This window comes from Castanea sativa, chromosome 11 (genome assembly GCF_040712315.1).
Source record: "Castanea sativa cultivar Marrone di Chiusa Pesio chromosome 11, ASM4071231v1".
NCBI lineage: Eukaryota > Viridiplantae > Streptophyta > Magnoliopsida > Fagales > Fagaceae > Castanea > Castanea sativa.
This window is the reverse complement of record NC_134023.1, coordinates 48,898,939-48,918,603: the sequence shown is the minus strand read 5'-3', so window position 1 is coordinate 48,918,603 and position 19,665 is coordinate 48,898,939. Positions and strand designations below refer to the sequence as shown.

The 19,665-nt window shown below is 33.6% G+C and overlaps 1 protein-coding gene across 1 annotated transcript; it reads right to left on the bottom strand.

Annotated features, from left to right (window-relative positions):
* Window positions 1-13,535: 13,535 nt before the first annotated feature.
* On the bottom strand, window positions 13,536-19,446 carry LOC142614404 (uncharacterized). Its single transcript, XM_075786925.1, has 6 exons — window positions 19,374-19,446; window positions 15,096-15,225; window positions 14,842-15,011; window positions 14,251-14,536; window positions 13,955-14,118; window positions 13,536-13,837 (listed from the first exon to the last, which is right to left on the bottom strand). The coding sequence occupies exons 1-6, from the start codon at window positions 19,417-19,419 to the stop codon at window positions 13,689-13,691; spliced, it is 945 nt and encodes a 314-aa protein (XP_075643040.1). The 5' UTR covers window positions 19,420-19,446; the 3' UTR covers window positions 13,536-13,688.
* Between the last annotated feature and the right edge of the window lie 219 nt (window positions 19,447-19,665).

The window sequence follows — 19,665 nt, the reverse complement described above, 5'->3', positions numbered from 1 at the left end:
ACAACGACTCCCAGACCGTTACCCTAAAAAAAAAAATCCTCTAGATTTGGAGAAACACCTAGAAACCCTCCTAAGCGCGCAAAAAGGAAAGAAATTGAAGGGCAAATAGTCCAAACCTCAGAACTACCAATCATAGAAAGACCAAAGAAGCTAAAAAAAAAAAAGAAAGAAAGAAAAAAGAGGGGAGATATCAGAAATTCACTACAAAGAAGAAAAAGAGGGAAGAAGAATCGAAAGGGGAAAAGAAGGACATACCTCGAATGGAGAAAGTAGGGGACCCCGCCTCACACCAGCTTACAAAAGAAATTGGAAAGATGGAGGTGCGCACTGGTTTGCAGAAAAATCAGAGAGATAGGGAGGCTTAGAGCACAAACAGGGAATCTGAGAAGGTGAAAAGCAAAAAGAAGGAGGAAAGAAGGAGTTTTTAAAAACAAAGCCTAGAAAAACCGAAAATCGGCGAGAAACCCAAGGGTCGCACAAGGGGAACAGTAACTGCACCCACCATTAAGCGCCACGTGGCCACAACCAGTATGGCACCGCCACTATGCCTTTATTACGGCACGAAATCCCAAGAGTTGCCTACAGATTACTAAACCTTTCGCATTCTGTGGTCAACATAACATGTCACGACGACCGCAAAATCCGGGGGCATCTGATCGTACTGACGAGAGGGATCACGGACGAACCTAATACTGCAGACGACACCACCCCTTTTGATGAACATAATACTGCCACATCATTGACGAGGATACCAAAATCATTCAATGCCACCAGTAATACCTTGGGCAGTTACAACACCAGCTGGGTAGACTGTTGGAGGCGTATTAAAGACCCATTACTCTGCCGGGAGCGTCATTAAGCAAGGAATTAATGCCACAACGGCTAGAATCTAGAAGAAAGTATATAAAGCCTTCACACCTCCAATACAAGGTACATATACCGACACAATTACAGTAGATACGAAGTTATTCTGTTATTATAAACCTTCTTTTACGTTGACTTTGGCATCAGAGGCGTTATGGCAGGCACCACACCGGTGACCAATTGAAGGAGCTTTTGCTTCTGTCGAGACGCAGGAGCATGACCGGCATCATCTAGACGATGTCACATCGACTGATGAGCTTTTGCTTCATCATATATGTTGTTGTTCTGCTTTTAGTCCTTATCGCTTGTCATTAGTTTCTGAGTAGTATTTATTACACAAATAGTTTTACACACACTCTTAAAAGAAATTGATTGAAATTTTTTGTGACGAGTGTAAAACTATAAAATAGTTTGTGTGCAACAAGTTTAGACCATAGCTTTTATTATGTATTGTTTGACAGTACCATGTCTCTGTTATATCCAAACTTAATGGTCCTCTTTTAATTTCTATGTAACTAGTACATGCTACACATAATACATCTCCAAATAAAATAGTATAATCTCACTTCCAAATTTTATATATTAAAAGTTGGTCAAAGTTGTATATACTAAAAAGCAAGCAAGCGGTGATAGTTACATACTATGTGTACGAGGCACACAAGTGAGTTATGTTTTTAAACACAATTTCACAAGTTCATAATTATAATTGAAATTAGGTTTCGTTTTTTCAAAACACAATTTCAACTGTAGTGTATATGAAAATGTATAAATTAGCAGGTATAATAAGAATTAATGAAAGCAAAATCGGACCCTTTCAAAAATGTGGGATTGACCTAGCTAGCTCCAACAGAAAGATGAACTCGTAATGAAAATCTTTGACAAAACCTTCACTAACATGCACGTAATGGTAATGATTTAAATAAATTGACATGAAAAAAATATGTTTTGGAGTGAAGAAAGAGAACAGAAAAATTATTGGGCAAAATTTATTATTAGGTATTGGAAAAAATTAACAGATGCCCTAATGATATTGATTTAAGAACTATTTTTAAAAAAAGATATATGGAAAAAGAAAAAGTAACTGTTTTTTATTTACAATTATTTATTTTTCTCATAAAAGTGGTATCAAAACTTTCTTAAAATAGTCTATTAATAAATGCCACAAGAGCACCCGTTAACTTGGACCCTTAAACATTTTACAAGCCATCTTTGGGTTAAGAAATGTGTTTGAGTTTGGTGAGAGAATGTAATTAATTGTGTGTGTGTGTGTTTAATAATTAGTTTGTTTCTCACTACCGCGCCCCCTTGGTGCGGTGGTCATTCTACAAGTATAAATGCTTGTGGGGTGTAAGGCGTGGGGGGCAAGGGCTGAGATTCAAGTCTCTAGGAGGGAGTTTCACACACATATACACTTAGATTAGGTTAGAGTAAAAATTCTATCTTATATCAAAAAAGTAATTAGTTTGTTTCTCCAAAAAAAAAAACAAAAAAACAAAAACAAAAAAAAAAACCATCTAACCCTACCTTAAGGCAGTAACAGATGGCACCAGCTATTAAGGTAAGGCAAAAGGTCATAAAATTTTGATAGGATATGACATTTCAATTTTCACAGGACCTATATAGCCTATATCATATTGGAGCTCAAACCATTTTCCTTTTGTTGTTCTTTCTCTGGCCCATTTTCTTTCAAATTGTTAATGTGTAGCTTCATCCCTCACAATTTATGTTTAGGACACTCGGAAAAAGGACTTTGTGGTTGTTTCACTTTTCTTTTTCTTTTCTTTTTTAAATGAAGTTTAGATTTTTATTTTTAAGGTTCATTTTCATCCACAATTCTTTTAGGACTATATCATTTGTCACTATTTTTGTCAAAATTTAATGATATGATCAACTATGATTGGTACAATCACTTTCATATAGATCCTATATTTTTTCTCAACCACTCAAAATCAATCACATCACAAAGGTTGTCTCCCAAGACTCTCTTTCACTTTCATCAATACAATTGACATAATTTTAATTGTAATAATGATTTAATATATTCAATAGGTTAATATAATTTGGGTTATCTTATAGGATAAACTACGTTATTGTCATAAAGTTTAAGTAAACAACACTAACTCGAAATTTTCTGAAGAAAATAACACCGTATTTTATAGTTATTAATTTTAACGGAATATTCATTTGTCTCAACAAAAAAATAATAATAATAATCTATAACTTTTAGTTAAACAATGAAGTCCTTTCTCCTTTCATTTATTTCCCTAATCCAATCATAATGGTCCATTTCTGTCTGATTCAGTCTTGGTTGTTGGCAATACCTTCACCTTTTTTCATTCTCCCTCTCTAACAAATGAACTTCTTTACTCTCTCTCTCTCTCTCTCAAAGAAGTCTCCCATAATTCTATTTCTTGTTCACCAAATTTCACATTCTCTTCAAATCATCCAGACAAATCTTAAAGGGATTCTAATGGGCCATAGCCTAATATTATACCTATGCATTAAATTCAACAAATAATTTTAATCCATCCTAAATAGTATTCTAACTAAGATTACGAAGCTAAATATTTCAAATCATTAGAAAATAAATAAACCACATATAAGAATATTAGGATTTATGTGAAAACCCATTACTTCTTGAACAGAAAAACTATGAGACTAACTCCAAATAAATTCACAATAATAAAATAAATTACAATATATTCTTAAGTTTATATCTAAAACTTGAGTTCACATCAATACAACAGGAAATAAACAAATGCATATCATCTTCAGTTTGGATATTACAACTTTCCATAGACACAACATCCATAACTCTCCCAGAAAAATCCCAATTTTTCCTCTCTTTTGTGTATCTCATGACTAAGGAAACTCATTGTTTTCTTTGCTCTCACTTATACGTAGGTTTCTTTCTTTTCTCACTTCACTATTTTAATCTGAACTTCACAAAATCTCCTATATATATATATGTTTTACGAAAACCTTTTTTTCTTTTTCTTTTCATGTGCTATCTCCCAATTTGAGTTTTCTCTCTCTATTGGTTTTACACACACTGCTATAATTCTTATCCTCTTCCTATACATGAGAACTGTTGGGTCAAAGTCATCAAATCTTTTACAATATTATGTTTATATGAGAATCCTATTCTTATTTGTTAGGTTTAGACTCCTGTCAAAAATAGTAATTAACCAAATTTAAGGCCGAGTTGATTATTAGATTTATTCTGAAAATCCTATTTAATCAAAAAATCATTAATTTGTTTCAATTTTTTTTCCCTAGGTAAGAGATATGGTGACCTTGGAAAACTATTGAAACAAACTAGTTCCATAGTAAAAAATTGGAAAGACTTAATTTTATCAATCCCAAGATGAGCAAATCCACTATTAGAAGTTTACAGACAAAATAACCATATTCTTCATAAATAACCATAATCCCAAAACCACACTTGAAGGTATAGATCTCTAGCATCTTTGATGACTAGTATAAGGCAAGAACTTCTACAATACCGGATCTTGATTTTCTTCAAGGAATATTACCGATAGAAGATATGATTATATGAGAGAGTTTTGGGTACATAAACCCTAGATGTAGAATAGGAGGCACTTTTTTCTCACTTGTTTATTTTGACCTGTATGGTCTCTTTTATAGTGTAGATCATAAGTGGCCCAAAACCCTAGTAGCTTGGATGGTGGGCAGCGCTTTAAAACTTGCAAATTTATTTGATCTATGATTTTCAATTGGTAGAATTAAGTTCTCGATCGGTTGAAATTGTAATTTCGATGAATCTAGCATGAGTCAAAATTTCAAGATTTGCACTTTGAATTGTAGAACTTTGCAGCAGTTTCGACTTTTAAAAATAAAATTCTAGAGACACTTACAACACATGTTTTGTATTCGGATTGCCAACATAAATAAAACCTAACATTATTCCTTGGTGGAAAAAAATATACAACATTACTTTTTGACATGAAATTTCAATTTCTTCATTAACAAGAAGTAGACTTTTATTCCACACTAATAATACCTAAAGGTAACCAAGAAAATTTATATTCTTTCTCAAAAAAAAAAAAAAAGAGTTAATTTCGCTGTGTTATTAAAAAGTAACCAAATCATGATAAGAATTTGAGTCAACTTCCCAGTACATTAACTACCAGGAATTGATGAGAGAAATTGTTTATTTAATGGAAATACCACTTTTTAAGGATTAGACACTATCTCAATGAGCACCAAATTAAAATATGCGTCTGAATCTTCTAGTCTTCTATGAGCACCCATACCTAAAAATTTGAATTTTCTTATTATGCAATACTTGATTTTCTTAGTTTTTTATGAATACCCACTCAACTCTCTCTCTCTCTCTCTCTCTCTCTCTCTCTCATTGAAACCTTAAATGCCATCATAAGACTGCAACACTATGAGAAATGCTATGTCCATAATATTTCCGCAAAATTTTCACAACAAATCTTAAATGGTAGGTTATTATTGGTGGATAAAAAAGTACTTTCAACAATAGATTCAAATTAGAACAAATAACAATTTACCACCTAGAATTTGTTATGTAAATATTATAAAAAATTGTAAATGTAACACTTCTCGCAACACCATTATTGTTATCACCCTTTTCTCCGATGATCTAGTTGAAAACGGTAAGGCAATTTTAAAAAGCCCTAACCCTCACCCATTAGTAATATTTCTTTTATTAATAGGGATATCATATGTATGACCAATTTCATTTTTAGTTCTGCACGCTTTGAGGAAATTATTCATTTAGGATCACACGCAGCAACCAAAATATTTTTCACAGTTTTAATTTATTAAAAAAATTATAAAAATAATTATAAAACCTGAAATTAGGATCCAATTAATTGGCTAAAAATTATTTAAAGAACAAACCCATATTTAGGACTTATGGTAAATTGATACTAAAATTAATTTTCTTTTAAAAAAATAGTCCAAAAATTAAACGTACTAGTAGCAGCAAGGCCCTTAATTTGGGCAAAAAAATAGGTACAGAGCTGAATAATCAATTGCAAACCATTAATTTGGGCTGTTAGCTCTTTTAATTTGTGGCAGATATACTTGTAACTCGTCTAGACCTAACTCATCCACCCGCTGGTCACTCACAAATGATTTTAATTAATTTCACAGTCAACTATGGATTAGGTCTTCTCTAACAAAATCAGCTTGGTTTGGACTTTAACTACGATATCATATTTTGCCTAACGGTTACTATGTAATCATGCCAATTTTTAATACCGTTCTTGGACTAAAGTCTCACAATATCACCAACAAATACAAAATCATTTAATGGTAAGTTGAATTATATGATTAGTTCATTCTCCGTGTTATTTTATTTTATTTTTTTTCCTTTTTACTAATATTTGTTAGCAGAAGTCATTTACCGAAATACAAAGAATAGAGGAAAGTTGAAAATCAATCACACTTGATGATCTAAATCATTCTTTCACATCTCAAGGAAGTTACAACAATTTAATATTAATTACTAGATCGATTATTATAATAATGATGCTAGTGAATTATAAAAGTTAAATTTTTACTTGGATAATGAAGCTATTTAACAAGCTATAATAATGTACGTTTTATTAAGTTCTTAAGTTATCTACGGAAGAAATTATTTTTGAGAGAGTTTCAAAAAATCAAGATCCGGTATTGTAGAAGTTCTTACCTTATACTAGTCATCAAAGATGCTAGAGATCTAAACCTTCAAGGGTGATTTTGGGATTATGGTTATTTATGAAGAATATGGTTATTTAGTCTGTAAACTTCTATTTCATAGTGGATTTTTCATCCTGGGATTGATAAAATTAAGTCTTACCAATTCTAATAGTAATATTGTCATAAAATGATTCCATTCCATTCCCTCCATGTTACTCCCAAACAAGATTACTTACATTTCATTCATTTTCATTCCTTTCCATTCCTTTATTTTAAAACATCCAATCAAGGTTACTTAATTCCATTTCATTCCATTCTTTTCCATTCCTTTCCCTTACTTAAATCCACTTCATTCCATTCCATTCCTTTCTATTCTCTTATAATCATTCCATTCCATTCCCTTATGAACTCCCAAACGAAGCCTAATGGTTTTCTGAGGTCACCATATCTGTTACCTAGAAAAAAAAAATTGAAACAAATTGATGATTGTTTGATTAAATTGATGATTCCTTTTCTGAGGCAAGAACTTGTACTTCCACAAAAGGAAACCACAGATTTGGTGGGGATGCTCGAACAAAACCTCACGTCCATTATACCTACACCAAACACTTCGAGCACGCACCCCACTACCAGCACACCAACCTGCCACACTGAATCCTCTGTGGGCCCTAAAACCGGTACATGGCACAGAATTGGGCCACCAACCCATGCAATGGAAACTACTGAAACAATGGGTCAGCTCTTAGGCCCAAAACGTAAATGTGAGAAAATAGAAACACAGAGCACCATTTTCATTAACAAAAAACATGAATGACTAAATGAAGAAACAAAGGCCTTGGAAAACTCATGGCTGATAACTTGGGATCAGTAGTAACTACAATGCAGCATCATCAAGCGCAATGAGTATTGTGCGGGCGTCCCCCTCTTCAAAGCCCAGATGGTCATGAAAGCCTTTTATGCTAGCGCCACAGTTTGGAATCTAGTGTCGGCCAAATGCACGATCTCATTTTGGATAAGCTTGGGTGCTCCTTGAAACCCTGAGACCTAAAGTTGAAGATGTTTATGACATGGTCAGCAACGGGAGTTTTCATCATCCCCGATGATTAGGCTACCCAAACGGCCGTAGCTTAGAGAGTACGGTTCCACCTCGAGAACATCTCGGCCGAGTAACAGACCCAACGGTGGAGCTAATTCCAATGCCACTACCACCCTCTACCCACCACCAAACATCCACTCAGGAGCGACGGTATTGGACCCCCCTTTCACTACCTAGGGAACATCTCGACCGAGCAACAGACCCAACGGTGGAACTAGTTCCAATTCCAGTTTCATCTTATCTCATTCGCATTTAAAGCACCCACTCAAGGGTGACAACATTGGACCGCTCCCTCCACTGACCAGGAAAGCGATCATGCCAATCCCACTACCTTGTTCTATAAATAGGCAGAGGAAATTGGGGTGAGAGGGTTGGCAATTGGGGGGGGGGGAGAAAAGTGGTAGAACTAAAGAGCCATCACTTAGGAAAGGGAAGGAAAGTACTAGAGTAGAGGGTCAGCTACAGAGTTGGACTAGCCGAGCACAACATCACCCATAGTAGGAAATCCAAAAGCCCACCATACAAATAGATTGTGAGCCCAAATACCTCTTACGCCCACTAGTCGTATTTGGGTGCGCACAAGTATATTAAGTTGGAACTGTCAGGGTTTGGGAACCCCCGAACAGTTAATGCTCTCAAAAGAGCATTGAAGAAGAAAGTTCCCATTTGAGTCTTCTTAATGGAGACAAAACTCACCATCGAGCACCTAAACGGAATGAAATAGAACTGGGAATATAACCAAGGACTTGTGGTCTCATGTGATGGCCTCAGAGGTGGCCTGGCTTTTCTGTGGAACCCACTACACAGGTACAAGTTCAAAATTTTTCAAGATGGTTTATTAATGCTTATCTATTTTGTAATGTCAAGGGTTCCAAATGGAGGCTCACCGGTTTTCTATGGACAACCGGATACAAGTAGAAGGGAGGAAACTTGGGCCCTACTTGAATCTCTTAAGCGCTCAAACAACCTTCCATGGCTCTGCCTCGACGACTATATAATGAAATCATCTGTCAAATAGAAAAGAGTAGTGGAGGTTTGTAGCCAACCAAACAAAAGGACCGCTTTCGTAGCGTGATTCACCACTGTGGCTTTATTGACTTAGGCTATACAAGGTCTCCATATACTTGGTCTCGTGACTACCCTATTTGAGGCCGAACCTACATCCGCTTGGACAGAGCACTTGCTACAATGGCATGGAAATCACTCTTCCAAGGTACCACAATACAGCACGTACCTATGTCCACCTTGGATCACTCAATGCTTGCAGTGAGCCTCCCTTCAATACGGCCTCCACAACCAAGGCCCTAGTGCCTTTTTTGCTTTGAAACGATGTGGTTACGGGACCCCCATTGTGTAGAAGTTGTACAAGATGTGTGGATGGAAGAGCTTTATAAATCGGAAGGTACACCAATCATGAATTTCCTTGAAACTTGCAGAAACCGATTAATATCATGGAACAAATTTGAAGGCTTGACTGATGACTGTGGAGTATGGAATAAGGATGATCACTCCATGGAAATGATTATTTTAGACTACTCTACTATTTTCCAATCCAATGGTCCCATTGACACCTCAACCATTGTTGAAGCAATAAACCCAGTGGTAACCGACTCCATGAACAGATTCTTGTGCCAACCTTTTCAAGCAGATGAGGTCCACCAAGCTTTAAAATAATTGCACCCAAAGAAGTCACCCGGCCTAGACGGTATGCCTCCTTTATTTTACCAACACTTCTTTTCTTTATCTGGCAATTGTGTTACTAGAGCTGTACTTAACTTTTTAAATTTGAGCATTATTCCCCCAAAGTTTAATGAAACTCATATTATTCTCATCCCTAAATTCAAGAACCCCACAAAGATAACACCATATAGGCCTATAAGCTTGAGCAATGTCATCTCTAGACTAGCATCCAAAGTTATTGCAAACAGGCCTAAAAGTTTCCTACCAAAAATAATCAATGAAAACCAGAGTGCCTTTATGGCTGACTGCCTTATCACTGATAATATCTTGGTTGCTTTTGAAACCATGCACTACCTAAACCAGAAGCGAAGTGGTAAAATAGGAGAGATGGCTTTGAAACATGACATGAGTAAAGCTTTTGATAGAGTAGAATGGGGTTGTCTTGGTGATATAATGCATAAGATAGGCTTTGATAATAAATGGGTAAACCTTATGATGCAATGTGTTACCACTATTACATACTCTGTCAGGTCAAATGGCAAGCCTCGAGGCCACATCATACCCTCTCGAGGTTTGAGGCAAAGGGACCCAATTTCCCCATTCATTTTCTTGTTTTGTGCAGAAAGACTCTCATCTCTTCTCAAGCAAGCCACATCAACAGGTTCACTCAAAGGAGTAGCAGCTTGCCCACATGGCCCACAGATCTCACATCTCTTTTTTGCAAATGACAATATCATTTTCTGTCGAGATACCCACGAGGACTGCAACCACCTTGAACAGATCTTGGAAACCTATGAACATGCATCGGGCCAAAAAATAAACCGGGAGAAGACATCTTTATTCTTCCACCGCAACACCTCACAGGACCTAAAGGAAGAGATCACACAACATTTTGGTGTTGAGGTTATACAACAGAATGAAACTTATCTTGGCCTACCTTCTTTGGTGGGTAGATTGAAGAAGAACACCTTCCGAGCTCTAAAAGAAAGCCTAGACAACAAACTTTTAGGTTGGAAGAAGAAAATACTCTCACTAGTAGGAAAGGAAATATTCATTAAAGCAGTAGCTCAGACAATTTCAACATACACATTGAGTGTTTTTAAACTCCCAGATACCCTTTGTGAGGAGATGACTAGCATGGTTCGCACTTTTTGGTGGGGTCAATCCAATGAAAAAAATACAATGGCTTGGTTATCATGGGATAAAGTTTGTGTTCCAAAAAATAAGGGTAGATTGGGTTTTCGAAAGCTAAAAGCTTTCAACTTGGCACTTCTTGCCAAGCAAGGCTAGAGACTTCAAACTAATATCAACTCTCTAGTATACCGTGTCCTCAAAGCTCGCTACTTTCCCCACTGTGATTTTCTACATGTGGAGTTGGGTTTCTTTGCATGGCAAAGCATCATGGCTGCCCAAGATGTTAAGAGTGGAAGTAGATGGCAAGTAGGTGATGACTCTTCTGTCCAGATTTGGCTTGATAAGTGGCTCCTAAAACAAAACACCTTTCGAGTCATCAAAACACCTTTCGAGTCATCTTCTCACCGCATACAATACCTGTTGATTCACGGGTCTGCACCCTCATAAATGTAGAAACTAGGGAGTGGCAAGAAGACATGATACATCAAATTTTTCTGCCAGTAAACACCGATGCCATTTTGGCCATCCCAGGAAGCCGAACTCGAGCCAAAGATCGTCTAATTTGGGCCTACACTCCAAGAGGTTTGTTCACAGTAAACAGTGTGTATAAGGTGGCCTTATCCCTATCCTCCCATGTAAGCTCATGCACGGCATCAAATGAGCCTGACCATACTCATTTCTGGAGCACCATCTGGGGTCTTAGCCTTCCAAACAAAATCAAAACATTTGCATGGAAGGCTAGCCGCAATATACTACCCACTAAAACAAACCTCTGCCATCGTGAGGTCGTAGATGAAGCCTTATGTGAAGCCTGCGGCTTGAGTGAGGAAACCAGTGGACATCTCTATTGGGACTGCACAGTGGCTCGCGAGATTTGGGAAGCATTTGGACTGCCACTAGATGTTAGAGGCATATGCTACAGGGAAAGAACTACTTGAACTCATTGTCACCATTGCATGGCGGATGTGGTACAATAGAAAAAAAAAAAAAAAAAAAAGGCATGGAGCCCCACGCCAATCCAGCAGAGAAATAATCCATAAATCCCGACTCATACTTAAAGACTGCAAGCTTGCCCATCTCCAAAATCCTCATCATAAGGAATGTGTAGACACACGATGGACCTCGCCAGATTATCCATGGTCTAAGAACAACATGGATGCGGCTATCTTCTCAAACACAAAGGCTGTGGGAATTGGTGTCGTGATGCGTGACCATGAAGGTTTGGTGCTAGCTACTCTGAGCAAACGCATGCCACTACTGCAGGGACCTCTTGCACCTGAAGCTAAGGCCATGGAAGAAGCAGCTCACTTCGCTAGAGATATCAGACTGCAGGATGTTATCTTCGAGACCAACTCATCAACTATCTCAGGCAGGGCCCGCCCAAGCATTTTAGAGGCCTTGGGCGAAATATTCAAATGGGGTCTTTATGTTATCACTTAAATAATATTTAACTAACATTTTGTATAATAATTTTTTTTAAATTCATTTTTTTTACTTTTTAATGTGATTTTTTTTGTTGAGAAAATGTTAAAGTTATAACAAATTTTACTACAAACTAGTGTTGTAATGAATGTGATTAATAACATGAGGCTTACAAAAATACTAGAAATATTATAAAATTTACAATATGAGAATTACAAAGATATATCACCAATTATAAATATTCATTCAAAAATGCATTCAATAATTTGTTGAAATTCATCTATCATATTCATTGTCACATCAAATTATAAAAATTATGGAGACCATCATGCACCCTTGGTGTAGCAGCGATCACGCACCCTTGGGGGCCAATGACCGACATTTAAAAATCTACAAGAGAGTTTCGCACATATATACACTTATATTAGGCAAGAGTAGAATTTTTATCTTGTATAAAAATAATTAAATAAATAAAAGTTATGTAGTAAATTTTATAGTATTCTTAACATTTTCCTATTTGAATTATTTGTGATTAGTAGCACGTTTATTTGTAAAACCTATTTATTTAAATTTGTTTTATCTCTATCTCTAGCATTACTTAATTCTATTTAAAGTTTTCTTACATCTATCTCTAATATTACTTAATTCTTTGAGCCTTCTTAATAGTAAAAAAATATGTATACTAAAATGTTTTAATATCTCCCAAAAATATTTTTATATAAAAAATAAATAATAAATTTGCCCCCAAATTTGGGCCTTCTCTAGTAAGGGGGCCCTAGGCAATGGCCTAATTGGCCTAAGCCCAAGGCCAGCCCTGATCTTAGGTGCTCTCACCGGCTCATTCACATCACCGGCTACTGTTGAGGACATCATTAGAGGCACTCACCACACCCTGCGTGACTTCCGAAGAACTCAAATACTGCATGTTAGGTAGCACGGCAATGTACCAGCACACACTTTGGCACAACACGCCAAAGGGATTGACACTTTTGTTACTTGGTTAGAGGAAACCCCATCATGTATTGAAAACTCCATATTTCCATGATGCTACGCATTTTTTCTCCTTCTTAACGAAATTCACATGTTTCTCATAAAAAAAAAAAAAAAAATTTAGGGAAAAAATTATCATTATTAGCAACGCTTCTATTGTTATTATTGATAATTTGATAGTAATATATTAGCGACGAAGCTTTTTTTTTTTTTGAGGGAAAAAATATGGAAATTTTTTGTTAATGAAAACCAACAATGTCAACTTGGACAATAGAAAACAAATGTGGTGAAACATCCTCCATCCACACAATAAAATTTTAAATTTCTATAGCATATTAATGACGAAGCTGAAAAACTTTTCTTGACAAAGTATTTGTAACGATATTAGCAAAGATAAATGTCTTTACTGATATAAAAAAATAAACAAATAAAAAAATTTTTAAAAAAAAGTGGACATTTAAAGCATATCAACGACGACTTTCAGTTGTTGCTAGCCAAAGGCCAACTTTTCCACATTGTTAGGGCATGACATTTGGTAGCCATAATAAACCAAATTTCCTATAAATTGCTTGTTAGTGCATGACATTTGGCTTACCCTTTTACTGATGATAATATGATATACATCCATATATATCATGTGAGCGCATGCACAAGCTTCAAAATAAAGAAGACAAATTTAAACCTTTTTAAGATTGACATACTTGCAATTACAATAATAATAATAATCCCATAACCTCCCCAAATGCAATTCCGGGATAAAGAAGTATTTTTACAATATTTAAAGTATAGCTTTTGCTATAATTTCTTAGACAACCATTATAGGGAATCACTTAACATTAGATATAACCATTATTTCTGCTTCTACAATTAAAGCATCATTCATAAGAAGTCCTTTCGATGCATCTTGGAGATCCTTAAGAGGTATAAAGTGTGAGAAACCCCATTCATTCGAAGAGGTAGTGAACCAATGTTTTTCTGTAAGAAATAAAACAAAACAAAACAAAATTGAGACAAAACTTACACAGGAACAAAACAAGGTGAAAGAGAACGGGAGGCACGTGTGTGTGCACACACACATATTAGCATACATACCTGTTTTTTCCACGTGATTTTCATTGTTAACTTGGTCTTTTATACGCATCTTGAATTCTGCAAAAAATTTGTGCTCAGGTAGAATACAATCACAACAAAAGAGAAAGAGAGATATCACTTTCGATTCTCCATTATAAATTCCTTTGGGGTAAACCAGTAACTTCCTGCATGAATTCAATAAAAAGAGTTAAAAACAATAGGTTCTAAGTTTCAAAAAGGAAACTTTCCTTTTTTTACAACAATAAAAGTCCAACTTATAATAATACCTATCAAAAAATAATAATAAAAATTAATACCATCTCAAATCGCCAACTTGAAATATTTTAGAATAATAGGTCACTTTATCTAGTGATGAAAAGTTTTCAATCTTCCAAGGCATAGTACGGTGAAGGGGCTCTTTTATCATAGTAAGAAACTCCCGTTTGGCATTGCGTTCATGAACAAAAAGCTCAGCACCAAATACGCAACAATCATTGACAAGATATCCTTGAGAAAGATCTTCAAAAGATTTAAGGGATAGAAATTTGTGAAAGCCCCATTCAGTCTTGATATCATGGAATCTTCTAATTACCCCATCAACATCTACACACAAAACAAGATGTTACATTAGTTTTTGAGAGAATTGAAAATTTAATATGGTATCAGAATAAAAAGTGCTGAGTTGAAATTTTCCCTATGATCTCCTCACATTCTATTTAAATTTTCACATATTCGGTCTCTACTTAATAGCAGCTCAGGTGTCTAATACGTGAATAAATTTACCATCTCGTAATAGTTTAAGTTTTTGAGAAAATCGGTAATTTAACAATTTATACCAAAATACAATCATAAAAGATGAATATATGTTAGTGTATATATATATATATATAAACTATGAGAGAGCAAACCTTGAATGGTCAAGAACTTGTCTTGTATCTGATCGAACAGGAACAATTTGAAGCTGACATAAATTTCCCAGCCAAGAGTGTACTTTTCGGTGTCAACAATTGCTAAGTAAATTGAGATGTGACCACTTCCATTCATTTTCCCGTTTCCTTTTGGATAAATAGACAACCTCCTGCAAAAAAAAACTGACTACATCAGAAGTAAACATTTATATTTGAATAGAAAAAACAAGAATTAGAATAATATTAGAGCCCACCATTTGTGTCCACTGGCTTCAAAAACACCAGAGTCATACTTTTCCACCCCAGTATCACATAGTAAAGAGTATGACTGTATTTTAAGTAAGTAATGCGCTGGACGAAAATGTCTTTTTGTTCTTTTGATTGCTGCAATACATTAGGAATATTTAAATACTATGTCTAATAACAATTGGGCAATGAGATATGGGTCAAGTTTGGCAACAGTTTCAATCAAGCAGTGCTAAAGCATAATCATCATAGGTCAAAGAAATATTTAACAAAATACATTAAGGGCAATGAAACCTGAAAAATGAATAAACAATATATTGATGAATTTAATTTATGACATGTAATTGTTTTCATCCTAAAATGGAACGTATGGCTTTTCAAATATCATATTTTTCAAGATTTAATTTAATTTTTACAAATAAACAAAGTAAGTTAAATAAATTGATCTTCTCAAAAAAAGAAGTTAAATATATTGATGAATTTGTTTTGAAAGGAATAAATTGATGAATTAAGCTCATCCAAAGGCACACTTTGTATTTTCATTATTGCACTTAATTCATATTCTCAGCGCCATCAAGACTCCTATCAAATTGTCCATAAAATTAATCACATAGATAAGAAAATGATTTTACTATTGATCATAAATTGTAAACAAAAAAGAAAAAATTAAGAAAAAAAAAAAGTTTTATAATCACAAAATCAATGACTAAAGATATATTACATCCAAGGGCAGCACCAAGTGTAGTTCAGAGTAGTCACATGACCACCTTGACTTTAATATTTTTTTAATGTACCTTTAAAAATTGAGTTTTCAGTTAATATAGGTTGTTGACCACCCTAAAAAAGGGTGAGGTTTAGTCCAGTGCATATAGTGCACTGGACCCGTTAAGATAGTGATATGTGTTCAAAAGTGGACACTTGTTATAATCTCAACGGGTCTAGTGCAATTGGGCACTAGACACAAACCTCACCCCTAAAAAAAAAAAAAACTTGACCACCCTAAGAATAAGCTTAAACACCTTAAATAAAAATTTGAGCCCATTAAAAATTAAATTCTACCTCTCCAAAAAATTGCAAGAAATATTATGTTCACAACATTTTCTTAACACTTCCGTAATAAATCCTAAGTAGTAAGTTGTTACTGATGGACAAAAAATAACTTCAGATGTATATTTAAATTCGAACTAGTAAAAACTTACCACCTTGGTTTTGTTGTGTAAGTTTTGCAAAAATGTTGTGAACGTAATACTTTTCAAAAATTATCCAAACAAACAAATTAGCCTAAAGGCCCAAATAAAACATTTAATTGTGATTTTTTAAATTGAGTTTTCAATTGGCATATTTTAAGATTGCTATTTTTTATTTAAAAATGCACACTTTTCAAATAGTTAGACTATTAATACTTTTTTTTTTTTTAGAAACAAACACACACACACAAGGAAGAGGGAAAGGGGTTCTAATACTTGATTTAGCCTTTCTCCGAATTTGTTGGATTTATCTGATATATTTTTTCAAAAAGATAATAATTTTATTTATATTGTTACTTGTTTAGCCAATATGTTGGTAATTAAATGAGAGATTAGTAGTTTAATAATTGCTTAATTATGTACATTGAAATAGATGTAACTAATAACATTGAAAGTGAAGTTATCATATCATATAATAATTTCAAAATATGAAAACTTGTGAAAAAAATTTTAAAACTTTATGTATTTGGTCGTTTTTTTATTTTTTTATTTTTTTATGTTAACATATTCAAGTTTTATTTTTCTTAAAATTTTTATTAATTTAAGTTTTTTAATGAGCACTCTGAAAAATATCTTCTGGAGCCACGACTTATTACATCTCTAACATTTTAAATTATTTATTATGTTGTCCTCTTAGTCTATCCATGTTTGTAAAATTTAGATGCAAAATTTTTGGACATTAAAATTATACATATAATACGTTATTAAAAAGTAAATAACATTGATCAATCAAAATGAAATTTGACATATTTTTTAATAATAAAGAAAACTTGTAATTTTTTTTTAGAAACATGAAAACTTGTAATCTAATGTTGATAATTTAAAATATTAATATTAAATAATATAGCATTAAGGAAGAGTCATACCAAATATAAATATTTATATTTAGATGCGGTGCAATACATATATACAAAATATTCATTAAATCAAATTGAACCGTTTTCATTAAAAAGCCCATATTAACTACACATGTTAAAGAAAATTAGGGGGATGGAAATCTTGATTAATAATTGTACAAGCATAGACATACTCTACAAAGAAAATGAATCGAACGTACGTAGATCCCATTTGTTTTAGCAAAAACAAACAAACAAACAAACAAACAAAAAGGAAAAGGAAATTTTTTCCTCTTTTTTGGACATTTGAGGTGGTTGAGAATTTCAGTTGAGAAACTTGATTAAATAAAAATAATTTTTTTTGGTGATCAAGAAATACACTATCTTTAAAGTTGATAATGCTGAAAATGTTTTACATGCCAAAAGGAGCTTAAAACGTTTTGAACCTGAGGAGAATAGAACTTCCTTACTCATGAATCTCAAACTCCTCTTATATATTAAGAGAACATCTTGAAATCTTAAAAATAACCAAAACACCATGAAAGCATCCAAATTGAGAAATACTTCAAAAATTTGTAAATAATCAATATGCCCCTAAAAACTTAAAAATGACTGAAATATCTTATAAAACCTTTAAAATAATTTTAAAAAAATACCCCATATATAATAACCTCCAAAATGATAAAAATGGCCTCAAAATTTCTAAGATGACCAAAATATACTCAAAACCTTGCATAAAACATTTATAATGATTGAAATGCACACAAAACCTCTATAATGCCAAAATACATTAGAAAAACTTCTAAAGTAACAAAAATACTCTCAAAATGTTCCCAATGTTTTCAAGACGACCAAAATACCCTTAAACCCTCACCTAAAACCTTTATAATGATCAAAATGCTCTCATAAGTTCTAAAATGGCCAAATTTCCACAGAAATATCTAATGTAATAAAAATACCCTCAAAATTTTAAAGACCAAAATATCTTAAAAACTTCTACTATTATTGAAATTTCGTTAAAACCACCAACTAAATAATATTGAAATGATGAAAATAGTAGCTCTTCAAAACATTCAAATAACCGTGATATGCCTCAAAATTATGGGCAAACGTCTTCAAAAGTTTAAAATTTTCTCAAAAACAACTTTCAATAGTGTATTTTTTTTTTTCCTTTCTTTCTTTATTGGGAAAAAAGGTTGATAGTAGTTTCTTTTTAGTTGTTAGTTTTTCTTTATTTTTTTTCTATAGCACACTTATTGTGCTTATTAGTTTAATTTGTAATAATTTTATTTTGATTGTGTTTGTGCTTGTGTTTAGGTTGATTTTTGTTCTACATTAAACGTTTTAAATTGGTTTATTAAAATTTTAAAAAAAATTAATGTATAAAAATCTAGGAAAAATTTGATGTTGAAACAAATGAAGAGCTCTAGTTGAGATATCATTCCCTTTTTTTTTTTTTTTTTTTCTCAAGAGCAAGATTTGAAATAATATCCATTTGTTTGATGTGTTTGCATGCAAGGTTTTCAGATCCGAACTGTTCATTGAACCGTAAAAGAGAGAGACTCAAGGTTTTTAAGGTCGAACCGAGGTCGAACCGTGATGACGTCATAATTAATTTAATAATCAATTAAAACCTAAATATAGATATTAAATTTATAAAACTAGCAAAATAGACTAATATATCTATATATGTGAGGAAATTTAATGATTTTCAAGCATATATTAAATAATTAAATAGGAAAGTTAATAAAATAAAATAATAACCATGAAAACATTAAAATTTATGATTAATTTTTGAAGTATAGTTGAATATCTTTGAAGGATTTTAATTATAATTTTGTTTTATTCCTTGTAAGAGATGGATGATTCAATTAAGTAGAATAAAATTGTGTTAAGTTGTTTTTATTAAAAAAAAAGTTGCTAAGGGGTTGGATCGTGCGGTCCAACCCCGGTTTTAGGAGTTCACGAAATTGCCACATATGTCTGGTTCTCTATGCTTAAAAAACTAGATTTTCATCCGGTTCCTGGTTTTCATAGTCTGACCTCCCAGTCCAGTCCGAGTCCGAAAACCTTGTTTGCACGGGGTCTAGGGAGTATGAAAATCTTGATATTCTTTTATTATGAATATTTAAATTAAATAAATAAATAAGAAACAAAAATAATAGAGTAAACTAATAATCTTGAAAAGGGAAAGAGAACATACTGAGGTCATCAATGAGCTTGGTTTCCTCCTGCTCGGTTTTCCCCATGACTTCAAATTTTGGTGTTTATTGTCTAGAAATCACTTTCTTGAAAACTACAACCTAATTTGCATTATTTATAGGGTAATCAACAGGAATGTCCTCCACAACAATGCCATGGCACTTTGCACACGAAACCATATATACATGCGAATGTGATTGGTTCGAAGCAAAGAATAGACAAGGAATCAAGATGCAAGGAAAAAGAAGGATTGATACCTATTTTGATTGGGTAGAAGAGGAGAATTGGATAAC

Coding starts and splice junctions, on each gene's coding strand:
- LOC142614404 (XM_075786925.1), bottom strand. CDS start 19,419: ATGGGGAAAACCGAGCAGGAGGAAACCAAGCTCATTGATGACCTCA. Junction 15,226..19,373: donor CAAGCTCATTGATGACCTCA/GTATGTTCTCTT, acceptor AATGTATTGCAG/CAATCAAAAGAACAAAAAGA. Junction 13,838..13,954: donor AAATCACGTGGAAAAAACAG/GTATGTATGCTA, acceptor TATTTCTTACAG/AAAAACATTGGTTCACTACC.